This window comes from Ranitomeya imitator, chromosome 6, assembly GCF_032444005.1.
Source record: "Ranitomeya imitator isolate aRanImi1 chromosome 6, aRanImi1.pri, whole genome shotgun sequence".
Lineage (NCBI taxonomy): Eukaryota > Metazoa > Chordata > Amphibia > Anura > Dendrobatidae > Ranitomeya > Ranitomeya imitator.
In genome coordinates, this window is record NC_091287.1 from 215,299,846 (window position 1) to 215,312,986 (window position 13,141).

Sequence of the window (13,141 nt, forward strand, 5' to 3'; positions counted from 1 at the left end):
AGAAAACATTAAAAACTATAACATTTGCAGGAAAGGGGCCTTCACCACCTCCTCTCACACAGAAACTATCTAGAGGGACTAGAACTTACACTCCTTGAAGTAGAATTACACAGTTTTAACTGAACAGTGACCCCATTCCTTCACATCTCCTGCAGTCTCTCTCACCAGTGGTCACCGCTCACCTGACTAAAATATTTAACCTCTCTCTTTCTTCAGGTATCTTTCCCTCCTCATTTAAACATGCAATCATAACCCCTTTACTTAAAAAGCCATCCCTGAACCAGAACTGCACTGCTAACTACAGACCTGTCTCTAACCTTTCCTTCATCTCTAAACACCTGGAACACTTGGTCCACTCCCGTCTAATCCGCTATCTGCCAGATAACTCTCTTCTCGACCCCATACAATCTGTTTTCAGCTCTTCACACACCACTGAAACTGCCCTCACTAAAGACTCCAATGATCTAATAACAGCTAAATCCAAAGGTCATTGCTGTTATGATCAGGTGGCCTTGGAGCAGCATGAAAACCTTCTCTGGAGTAGGTGGTAACTTATACTGACCGGAAACCCTGATCCTATCACCGCAACTAGAAGTAGCCGTGGGGTGTACCTAACAAAACCTAGACACCTCGACACAGCCTGAGGACTAAATACCCCTAAAGATTGAAATAGGAAAACTATCTTGCCTCAGTGAGGAAAATACATATGGCTGTGAAGTGGAAAAACAAATTTACACTCTTTGAGGCCAGGACGGCCTGCGGTGACAGAATAGGAAAGACTTCACCAAAACACTTTTTTTTTTTTTTTAATTAAACTTTTGTTCCCTTCAGTGGAAATGTTAAATCTGCAACTAAACATTTAGGCAGCGGTGGAAAGTTATGACTATTGGGGTTTCTATAGATCCGTTATTGTGGGACATCTTCAATTTCATGACACCTGAGGAAGAACATGCATATTTTTTCATACCTGTTCACATGCCTATAAGCCCCAAATGAACAGTGGCCAGCTCACTGCCAACAGCTATACCATGTTTATTTATATTCCTGACGATCGCAAGATAGATAATTTTCTGAAACTGAAGCCATATCCCATGACCGTCTCTGTTGGGAGTCATCAATGGGAGGTGTGAGGGTGTAACACAGGTGCTGATAAAAGGACAAGGCGAATTATGATCTTTGTTCCATGCAGAGAGTTACATATCACTGTTTGCACTATTCCCATTCACTGGAAGTTTCCGATCGATGTGCTCTCCTTCGCTAAGCATGAGCCATCTCTGAACAGCGTAGTAAGTTTTATTTAACCCCTTTGCGACCTCTGCCATACTAGTACTGCGCAGGTCCCTTCCCTCCCTTTGATGTGGGCTCCAGTGGTGAACCTCCATTGAAAGAAGCTCTTTAGCTAAACGGCACTGTTGGGGTAGGAGCACTGAGTAGCCAGGAGTTATGCACATGACACTTAATTTGCAAGTACCATCTCTAAACTTTGATCAAACTTCATGATTCTCCTGTTTATTTTGAACAAGATCTTTTGTAAGGATTTGCACTGATCACTTTTTCAATGCACCAGTCACTTTCAAAGAATTTGACTCTGCAAAATCCTGTAATGTTCACAATGGCAATTCATTAATCCACACTGAAAACACCTGCACTATGTACTTTATATTTCATTGTGGATAAATAGCCCTCTACATGCATATTCAGATAGCATTAACACATCAATGGATTGTTTCATTTGAGTGTCAAAACAAATCTTTCATTAGAACTTATAATGGAATATTATTTGTGCATACTAACATTATTACTTTTTACGATTTACTCCCATGCTCATGTGTCTCCATGTTACATAAGCTTGATACATTTTTAATTCTGTTTCTTTATTTTTTATAAACTAAATTATGATTTGTATTTTATCTTTACATATTGTAATATATCCTCTGGCCTCATTACATCACTTGAGGACGTGTGTACATACTTTTCCATATTTTGTAGTATATTGAGGAAGTGACCGGCTTTCTGCTAGCCTAAATCATGGTTATGACCTGGTCTGACAACCCACGAGCTCTCAGGATATCATGCTCAGGATCCAAGCTGATAGATGAAGCCGGGTTTTGATGGAAAACTGGACCCTGATGGATAATATCTTTCCTCTGAGGAAGCAGAACCGGGTCTTCTAACGTCATAGCTTTTAGCAGTGGAAACCAACTCCATTTTGGCCAATATGGAGCGATCAGAAGTACCTTCGCCTGATCCTCCTGTATCTTCCAGAGGATTGCTGAAATGAGCGCCATTGGGGGAAAGGCTTAAGAAAAGTACCTGCTCCATCTCTGACTCGGCACATTGACGGCTTTTGGATTGTCCAATGGATTCAGTGAGTAAAATCTGGCTGTCTTTGTATTTTTCCTGGTCACGAACAGGTCTATCTGAGTTGGGCCCCATATCTGGCCAGGTACTGGAACACCTCCTGACATCCATGGTAATCAACCACACATGGAGAGGGGATCCAAGGAATGCCCACCTGTAGGTGGTCTGGCTGAGTCCACCAAAGTAGTGATCTTCTGACCGCCAGGGATAAGGATATTGTTCTGTCGATTGAAGACTGACGCCGATCCCAGACTGACAAGATTGCCCTCTGCAGGGCTCGAGTGGAACTGGGCCCACCGAACACAGTAGATGCAAGCCGTCAGGCGGACTAAAAACAGGATTTTTGGTTGCTTACCGTAAAATCTGTTTCTTGGAGCCTCCATTGGGGGACACAGAAACCATGGGTGTACGCTGCTGCCACTAGGAGGCTGACACTATGCAAATAAAAAAAGTTAGCTCCTCCTCTGCAGTGTACACCCCACCGACTGGCATTATACTCTTCAGTTAGTGAGAAAGCAGTAGGAGATAATGAACAAGGTTGAAAAACCATAACCACAAACTTGAGAACTGTAAACGTGAGAACAGTCATAGAACATAAAACAACAGAAACATTGGGAGGGAGCCGTGTCCCCGAATGGAGGCTCCAAGAAACAGATTTTACGGTAAGCAACCAAAAATCCTGTTTTCTTTATCGCCTCTCATTGGGGGACACAGGAACCATGGGACGTCCCAAAGCAGTCCCTAGGGTGGGAAAACAGACTTCCATCAGGTCAGAGGACTCACCACTGCCGCCTGCAAGATCCTTCTGCCTAGGCTGGCATCCACCGAAGCGTAGGTATGGACCTTGTAAAATTTGGCGAACGTGTGGATGGAAGTTGCCGCTTTGCAAAGCTGTAGGGCGGAAGCCCTGTGGCGAACCGCCCAGGAGGCGCCGACTGCCCAGGTAGAGAGCCTTAATCCCAGGAGGAGGCTCTCTGTTCTTGACCCGGTAAGTCTCCAAAATTGCCATTCTGATCCAGCGAGCAATAGTCGCCTTGGAAGACGGCTGGCCTCTGCGCGTGCCATCAGGAATGACGAAAAAATAATCCGTCTTCCGGAAAGTGGACGTTCTATCCAGGTAGATCCTCACTGCCCTGACGAGGTCCAGCTTGTTCAACGATCGCTCCAGAGGATGAGTCGGAGCTGGACAAAGGGAAGGTAGAACGATGTCCTCTTTGAGGTGGAAGGTGGAAACCACCTTAGGAAGAAAAGAAGGTGGAGGCCGGAAGACCACCTTGTCCTGGTGAATGACCAAAAACGGAGGTCGGCAAGACAGGGCCGCCAACTCAGGAAACGCAGCGAATAGACGTGATGGCCACAAGAAAGGTCACCTTCCAAGATGAAACTGATAGAGTAATCTCCCTAAGAGGCTCAAAGGGAGAAACCCTCAGAACGTCCAGTACCAGGTTTAAATCCCATGCATCCACAGGGGCTCTGTAAGGCGGGACAGCGTGGGCTACTCCTTGAAGGAAGGTCTTAACCTGTGGCCGAGAAGCTAAAGTCTTCTGAAAGAGGATGGAAAGTGCAGAGACCTGGCCCTTCAGGGAGCTAAGAGCCAGGCCCCGAATCCAGTCCTGCCTGAAGGAAGGGAAAAAAGAGAAGGCAGGGAAAAGGACATAGATGGAACGCGGTTGGACTTGCAACAACGGAAGTAAGCCTTCCAGGTACGGTAGTAGATCCTGGAAGACAAAGGCGTCCGAGCCTGAATCATGGTGTAAATCACCCGGTCCGAAAGGCCGGAGGCTCTTAGAACCGCGGTCTCAACGGCCACGCCGTTAAACTGAGCGACCGAGAATTCGGGTGGAAGATCGGACCCCGAGACAGCAGATCGGGCCTGTCTGGAAGGCGCCAGGGAGCATCCGCGAGAAGGTTGACAAGCTCCGCGAACCAAGCTTTCGTGGGCCAATCCGGGGCGATCAGGATGACCGGCACCCCTTCCGCTTTGATCTTCTTCAACAGTTTGGGAAGTAATGGAAGGGGTGGGAACAGATAGGGCAGCACAAACTGTGACCAAGGAATGGCCAGAGCGTCGACGCCCACTGCGAGAGGATCACGAGACCTGGAGACGAACTGCGGAACCTTCCTGATCATTCGAGACGCCATGAGATCTACGTCCGGAGTCCCCCGTCGAAGACAAATCTGATGGAAGACCTCCGGATGCAAGGACCATTCCCCTGCCGCGAGGCCCTCGCGGCTGAGGAAGTCGGCGGCCCAGTTGTCCACGCCGGGGATATGCACCGCGGATATCACCGGAACAGTTGCCTCTGCCCAAAGGAGGATCTTGGATACCTCAGCAAGGGCCAAGGAGCTCCGGGTCCCCCCCCCCCCCCCGATGGTTGACATATGCCACAGCCGTGGCATTGTCCGTCTGGATCCGGACTGGCAGGCCCCTGAGAATCCTATCCCAGTGGCGGAGGGACAGAAAGATAGCCCGAATCTCGAGGACATTGATTGGCAGAGATGACTCCTGTGTCGACCAACGGCCCTGAACCGTCAGGTGGCGAAAAACCGCACCCCAGCCGAGCAGGCTGGCTTCCGTCATCACCACTTGCCAGTGAACTGGAAGGAAGGACCTGCCCTGGGAGATGAGAGGTGACGTCAGCCACCAGATGAGAGACCGTTTGACCCGAGAAGAGTCGGATCGGCCGATCCAGGGAGAAGACAGACCTGTCCCATTGAGACAGAATGGCTTGCGGAAGGGGCCGCGAATGAAATTGGGCAAAGGAAATCGCTTCCAATGTTGCTACCATCCTCCCCAGAACCTTCATGGCCGATCAGAGGGAGGGAGGGAGGCCGAGGACCCTGGAGCAAGCGTATGTCCCAACAGAGTGGATCTCTGGTCTTTGGGAAGGAAGACTCTGGTCTGACGAGTGTCGAAGAGCATGCCCAGAAAGATGATGCGCTGAGAAGGAATAAGGCAGGACTTCTTCCGGTTGATCAGCCACCCGAAACGGACTACGGTGTCGACAACAATGGACAGGCTTTAGTGAGCCTGAGAAAAGGACGGAGCCTTGATGAGGATGTCGTCGAGGTACGGAAACAGGACCAGGCCTCAGACTCAAGATGGCCAACAGTGCCGCCATGATCTTCGTGAACACCCTTGGAGCGGTTGCGAGGCCGAACGGCAAGGCGACGAACTGAAAATGTTCCCGGAACACTGCAAAGCGCAGGAAACGGTGATGTCCGGGAAATATCGGGACATGGAGGTAGGCGTACTGAATGTGTATTGAGCACAGAAATTCCTGGGCCTCCATGGAAGCAATTACTGAACGAAGGGATTCCATCCTGAAGTGTCTCAGACGAACTCTCATGTTCAGCAATTTGAGGTCCAGAATGGGGCGAACCTTGCCGTCTATTTTCGGTACCACAAAAAAGTTCGAGTAGAAACCCGTGAACCGTTCTTTTTCTGTGACGGGAACGATTACCCCGGCTTTGAGAAGAAAAGCGATGGCTGCTTAGAAACCCGGAACTAGAGCGGGATCTCTTGGAGGACGGGATTCGAAGAAACGATCCCGGGGTTGTGAAACGAACTCTATCTTGTATCCCGAGGATACAACTTCCCTAACCCATGCGTCCTCTACTGCGGAAATCCAGACGTCCCTGAAAAAGAGAAGACGGCCGCCCAACCAGGGAGTTGGGCTGGAGTCTTCCCGAGAGTCATGCCGAGGTGGATCTTCCAGTCCTGGGCCTGGAGGATCTACCCTGGGAGTAGCGAGGACGCCAGGACGGAGTGGGCCTAAAGGACACCACCTTCTTCTATTGACGTGCCTGTGGCCTCTGTTGCTGCTGGGAAAAGGAGTTTGATGCAGCGAAGCGACGAAAAGGCCAAAAGGATCGAAACTGCCGTCTAGGAGGAGGGCGACGAGGCTTAGCCTGGGGGAGATGAGAACTTGTATCCCCAGTGGCATCCTTAATGATTTGGTCCAGCTGGGAACCAAAGAGACGAGAGCCCTGGAAGGGCAGACTGGTAAGGGACTTTTTGGAAGATAAGTCCGCCTGCCAGGCTTTGAGCCAAATGGTCCGGCGGATGGCAACAGCATTGCTGGAAGCCTGAGCCGCACAAGACGCGGCATCCAGGGAGGTGGAGACCAGGTATTCACCAGCGTGGGAAATCTGGTTGGCAAGCTCCGCTAGTTGCACGGGGGGCGCCCCGTCCAAGATACCTCGATGGAGATCTTTGGCCCATTTGGAAATGGATTTAGAAACCCAAGTAGAAGCAAAAGCTGGGCATAGAGCCGCAGCAGCAGCTTCAAAAGGCTGACTTCGGAAAGGATTCTACCACTATCGTTAGAGTCCTTCACAGATGCTTCGCCGGACAGTGGAAGCACCGTGTTGGTGGACAGCCTGGAAACAGGGGGATCCACCGAGGGAGAGACCGTCCAATTGGCGGTAAGTTCTAGAGACAAGGGATATAACACACCCAGACGTTTTCCTCTCTGAAAACGTCTGGTCAGGTTCTCGCTCTCTCTCTCTGGACAAGATTTCCTCGAATTCAGGATGAGGAGCAAAAAACTTGGAAGGTGGTTTGGCCCGTCTAAATGAAACCGCCTGATCTGCAGGTTCCGTAGAGGGATCCTTGATGCCACAGGTTTGGTTTATTGCCCCAATGAGATTCTGGACCATATTCCTCATGGTGGCGATTTGGTTAGAATCCAGCTCTGAAATATCCTCCGAGGGCGCATCAGAGAATGCCTCGCCTGACTCAGGGGAGGAGGATCGGGGGGGACACCGACCGCAGGGGAGGGCCGTGTGGCGAGATGGAGCGAGAAGAGGACTCAGACCGACGTTCCTGTCTGGACCTTTTGTGGCTTATCAAGGAGGGCTCGGGCGGTGGTTCCTGCGACCCGCTGGCCACTGCAGGGGTAACCGATCCAGCATGGACACCAGGGTTTGAGACACCCGTGTTAAATCGGCCACCGATTGAGACAGAGAGGAGGCCCAGCCTGGGATGGGGGTATCACTCTCGGGCGGATCGGCCGGGGGATCCTGGGCGGTGGGAACAATCACGTTGCTGCAGGACTGATATAGCGGAGAGGACTGACCTGAGGGAAGTTTGCTGTTACAGGACGAACATGCAAAGTACTTGACTAAGGCAGAAGATGAAGAAGTAGGGGGACAAGAGCGGCCCCCTTTTGAGGTAGACATTTTGAAGGGTCCCTGAAGAAAATGCCAGCGGGTTAGGGGACAGTGGGGCAGAGGGGGGTGTCAGTCTGCAGTGCAGCTACTCACGGACCAGGTCCTGGAAGATATCCCACTTGTTGGAGAACTCCTGCCCTGAGGTGCTGTATTCTGCGCATATCGTGCTGTGCCCACAGAAGAGATGCGGTGGCGAAGGTGCGGGGCGCGCTGCGTGAGCTCCTGCTGCTGAGAAGCGGTGAGCACACCAGACGAGTGTCCCTAGGAGGAAGGAGGCGGAGCCAGCGGCGCCGGTGGGCAGGGCACAGTATGTCGGGCAGGAAAAAGCCCGACCGCAGAAGTGGAAGAGCGCGAAAACCGGAAGTAGGCCCCGGCCTAAGCCTAAATTAGGAGCAGGCGGCCGAGGAAAGGAGCCGCAGCGCCGGAATAGTGCGCCGCAATCATGGATGCAGGCGATGACCAGGTAAGAGAGGGTCGCCGTCTGGGAGCCCCGGGATGGGATGGGGGAAATACCTAAAACATCCCATGCCGATACTAACCTGAAAAAGGTATGCGACGTCCAGGGAGCTGATGGACGTCCTCGTCTCCTCAACCGACAGGCTCTGGTGGGCAAGTGGGTGGGTGACGGAGCCAGGACCGAACTTCTAAGCACGCTTGTGTGCTAGGATCTTGGTCCTGGTGAGGGATCTATGAAGATACGGGGTGGCAGTACACGCCGTACTTATAGTCCGTATTGTGGGACTACAGGTGTGACTGCTCACCCTGTATCCCTCCGGAAAACCTGAAAAGGAATGACGCACATTGAAGTAGATAAGAGTCTAATGAAAGACCCGTGTCCACCTCCTACTGACACTAAGCTAAACTGAAGAGTATAATGCCAATCGGTGGGGTGTACACTGCAGAGGAGGAGCTAACTTTTTTAATTGCATAGTGTCAGCCTCCTAGTGGCAGCAGCATACACCCATGGTTCCTGTGTCCCCCAATGAGAGGCGATAAAGAAACCTTCATTGCAGACCTGATAGAATTCTTGAGAAGTCGTGCTTCCAACTCTGTTCCGCACCGACTCACATTTCACCAACGGTAAGAAGGATGTTCTGCAACTGGAGTCCAGCAACATGCCTAGGAAAAATCTTCCTGTTCTCTGGTATCAAATGCGACTTCTGTCTGTTGATAATCCATCCCAGGTACTCCATTGTGGATATGGTCTTTTCCATGTGCAGTCAGAGTTCTTCCACCAAACTTGCCACCAAGCGACAGTCGTCCAAGTACAGTACTATGATAATCCCCTGACTTAGGTAGGCTACCACTTCTGACACCAACTTGGTAAAAACTCGGGGAGACGAAGCTAGGTCAAATGGAAGGCACTGAAAACTGGAAGTGGCAGGTTCGATTCAGTAATTTCACCGCAAACCTCAAGTATTTTTGGGATGACAGGCGACTAGGAACCTGGTAATAAGCGCTTTTCAGGTCGAGGGTGTACATAAAGAGTTCTTGCCTATAAGGTGAACCATAGATTTTACCGACTCCATCCTGAATCTCTTGTACTTGACCCAAAGGTTTAAGGGCTTTAGATTTATAATGGTGCAGGACTTTCCTGATGGCTTTATGATGGTGAACAGAGGAGTAGTGACCCTTTCCCGCCTCTGCCTGGGTGACCAGGACTATGACAGCTGAGCTGACCAGCTCTTAAGTCCGCCAACATATTAGATTCTGTCGCTAAGGTACGGGGCATGATAAACCTTTCAGGGGGAGCGGTAGTAAACTTTACTGCATAACCCTCTGCTATGGTTCTGAGAACCCACTGATCCTGGGTAATCTGGGACCAATTTGCCGCAAAGCGCTTGAGTCGCCCCTGATCAGAATGGCATCATTGCCTTCTGGATCTTGACCTCAACCCAAATAGGGAACCCTTACACTTCCCTCGTCAGCTGTATGAGCGCTTGTAGGTTCCCCGACTGGACTTCCCCTGGCCTGTGTCTCTGAGAAGGGCCTGCTTTACGAAAGGACTGGTTCCTCCAAACACTGTCTTCCAGGAACCCCCTATTACCGGAAGCCTTAACCTGGAGAAGGGAATGGAGCAAAGATTGTTTTTAGAGACGTCATCCTCCGACCAGGTTTTCATCCAAATAGCTCTATGGGCTACATTGGACAATGAGCTATTTCTAGCAGAGAATCTTACAGATTCAACAGACGTATCTGCCAAAAAGGCAGTAGCAGATTTCATCAGAGAGAGGGAAGCTATGATCTCCTCTCTCAGATTTTGTTGGTTAACTGCTCCTCCAGTTGCAACATCCATAAAAACATAGAACTGGCAACTGAAGTAGCGGCTATGTTGGTCTTGATCAAGGCTGCAGATGTCTCTCAAGCCAGTTTCAGAAGATTATCCGCCTTCCTGACCATAGGGTCCTTTAAACTTGAAGAGTCCTCAAAAGGGATGGATGTCTTCCTGGCAACCTTAGCGAATGGCACATCAATCATGAGAATATCTTACCAGATTTTTATGTCCTCAGGATCAAAGGGTAGATTACTTACATTCTCTAGATGATATCAGGGGCCACTCAGCATCCTCCCACTCCTCCAAGAACCATAGCATGAATGTGATCATTTACCAGGAACCCACGCTGCTTCTGAGCTCTGAGAGCCTCGAACATTATGTCCTGTTTGGACTGTGGCTTTGGGACCTCTTCCACCTGCATCATATTCCTGAGCTTCAACTAGCTCGTCTGTATCCTCAGAGAAACAGGTATCTCCTACCCTGTTCCTGACTAATAGTACTTCACCCTCTTCCTCCTGGTCTGACCCCAGGGATTGGATTCCTCATCTGAACTCGGCTCCATCTCCCACCGAGATCTCTTGGCACACGGACCCAAACTGGGAGGCTGCAGACAAGTAAGGCTGGATATGGAAGCCTGGACCTCTTCCCGAATCAGGGACCTCATCTTAGACAGTAGGGAGTGCTGTTCTTCCCTCACTACTCTGGTGGTGCAGGTGTCACAGAGCATTCTGCCATAAGTGTCTAGAAGTTTAATATAGCATATGGGGCATCGTTTGACCTTTGCGGAGGCTTTATCAGACCGTTGGACGTAGGCAGGGGTGTAGCTGGGGTTCCCTTATCCTGCACAGGACAGGGGCCGTGTGATATGGACAGGACTGCGCACAGCGGACTTGCCCCATCGTCCTAGTCAACTTTGCCCAGATCCTCCATCGCGCTGCTGAAAGCCCTGTGCCCCATGAGATCCAGGTAACCGGCCCGTCTCTCTTTCTGAACTTCCGCGCTCCACCGTGGAACGCACGCCAACCTTAAGCCCTGGCGCCCAGCTCTGACGTCAACAGAAGTGCAACAGCCTTATGCACCGAGCGACTCCCGGAAGTAGCGGTGCTTTGCCGTACAGCGTTCGAGCCGAGACCCCCCCCCCCCCCCCCCTCCAATCAGGAAGAAGCAGCTCTACCCAGGAGCCCGTCCACTCGACTGATCTCTGTGGCTGAGGGACCCTCATACCAGGAAGTATCAGCCTCAGGCTGCTTGACAGGGGATGGATTGGACGTGCCGCACAATCCCCCTGAGCTCATCCTCCGGTAAGCAGAGATTCTTCTCTGGTGCGTCCTCTATGCAGGGACAGGAAAAACACTGAGGGAGTGGGGTGGTGAGGGGCCTTTTAACCTCCCGTGTGCTTTCCTGGCCCTGTGAGGACGAGCTCTATGGTGCCGTCAGGATTGACCTGGTCTCTAAACTGCGTAGCGAGAAAAAAGTAAAAAACACCAGAGTTATTTTTACGATCAAAAGATCATATCTGCACCAAAATGGTATCACTTAAAACGTCAGCTCGGCACGCAAAAAGCCCTCACCAAACCCGAGATCACGAATTAAGGAGATGCTACGGGTCTCGGAAAATGGAGCAATTTCATATAAATTTTTTTTTTAAACTAACTTTGGATTTTTATTTTTACCATTTAAATAAAAAAGAACCTAGACATGTTTGGTGTCTATGAACTTGACTCGTAATAACTCGAGAATCATAATGGCAGGTCAGTTTTAGCATTTAGTAAACATGGTAAAAAACAAAAATCCCCCCAAAAAAGCCATTGTGGAATTTAACTTTTTTTTGCAATTTCACTGCACTTGTAATTTGTTTTCCCTGTTTTTGAGTACACGATATGGTGAGATCATGGGGTCGTTCAAAAGTACAACTCGTCCTGCAAAAAATCAAGCCCTCACATGCCCATACTGCCGGAAAAATAAAAGTTATGGCTTTGGGATGAAGGGGAGCGAAAAACAAAAGTAAAAACAAAAAAAATGCAAGGTCTTAAAGGAGTTAATCCCATTTACTGTATGTGCTGTATTGTTTTGTCTCTTTGTATATACACACGCACACTTTTTGTTAAACACTGCCTATCGTTTGGGATTAAATATAAAATGTATTAGTCCTGTTCCTTTTGTTCTGTAAACCACACTCTTGAAAGCCATACAGTACCAGAAATCAGGAACCTAGTCAAACTATATGACAACTGCTGGAGGCAGCTACCAGTTTGTTGGTTATCGTGGATTTATCAGTGTAGGTATGTGCGTTTTTTGTCAAAACGTTGGAATCGGAGGTGTATATACCATACACTCCCCGAGCTTCCCAAAAACCAGCCTATTAGTGGAAAAAGCCTGCCTCCTGTGTTAATCGGTCAACTGCGCAATTGTCCGGATGATGAGGGCAGCAGAGGGCTGTTCATGATAAAAAGACACCAGCATGGTGGGGAGTGAAACCTTCCCCCCCCCCCCCCCAGGCTGTCTTCATTGACAATTGGTGGGATCTGCATTCTCTCAGCATGATCTTTGACAGTGCTCCTTTTCAAACAGAAATGTACTGTAAATATTGTATTCACAATACAGATAAGTTAAGTTATGGCTGGGAGAAAAAAAAACAAAAATAAAAAAATAAGTAAAGAGGGCCAGATAGTGATTAGTGATGAGTGAGTGTACTCTGTGATTGGGTTTTCCCGAGCACGCTCGGGTGGTCTATTTATGACTGCTCGGAGATTAAGTTTTCATCGCCTCAGCACCATGATTTACAGCTATTAGCCAGCATGATTACATGTGGAGATTACCTAGCAACCAGGCAAACCCTACATGTGCTCAGCCTGGCTAATAGCTGTGAATCATTCAGCTGCCGTGATGAAAACTTAATCTCCGAACACTAAAATACTCGGAGGTCACCCAAGCGTGCTATGGAAAACCTGAGCAACTCGCTCATCACTAGTAGTGATACAAAACATCTCTACCACATATCCACCTTACTTAGTACTTGGTATATTTGAATATTAGAGTAAAATACATTTCACACATCATAGCATTTTCTTACCAAATAGTTAAGTCTGTGCTTGGCTCCAACAACATGCATGAACATGTGAGTCATTCCCGATCGACATTCACACAGTTTGCATTCAAATATACTGTAGGTAGGTTTTTTATATTGGTATATATACTCCAGACCTGGAAAAAAGTGTAAAAGAACAGTTAAAAGGGGTTGTCCTCAACTGGGTCAACCCGATCTTGATCAAAATGTAAGGCCCCTATAAAATAAAGCCTATATTCATTCCCCTCCCCTGCCAGTGCTGT

General features: G+C 49.2%; 1 protein-coding gene across 1 annotated transcript in view; it reads right to left on the bottom strand.

The window, feature by feature from the left end:
- LOC138642358 (uncharacterized) overlaps positions 1 to 13,141 on the bottom strand; it is a 223,479-nt gene that overhangs the window by 155,912 nt on the left and 54,426 nt on the right. The window contains exon 6 of the mRNA XM_069730472.1: positions 12,885 to 13,015. Coding sequence (XP_069586573.1) covers positions 12,885 to 13,015 — 131 coding nt within the window. The remainder of the gene's footprint in view (positions 1 to 12,884; positions 13,016 to 13,141) is intronic.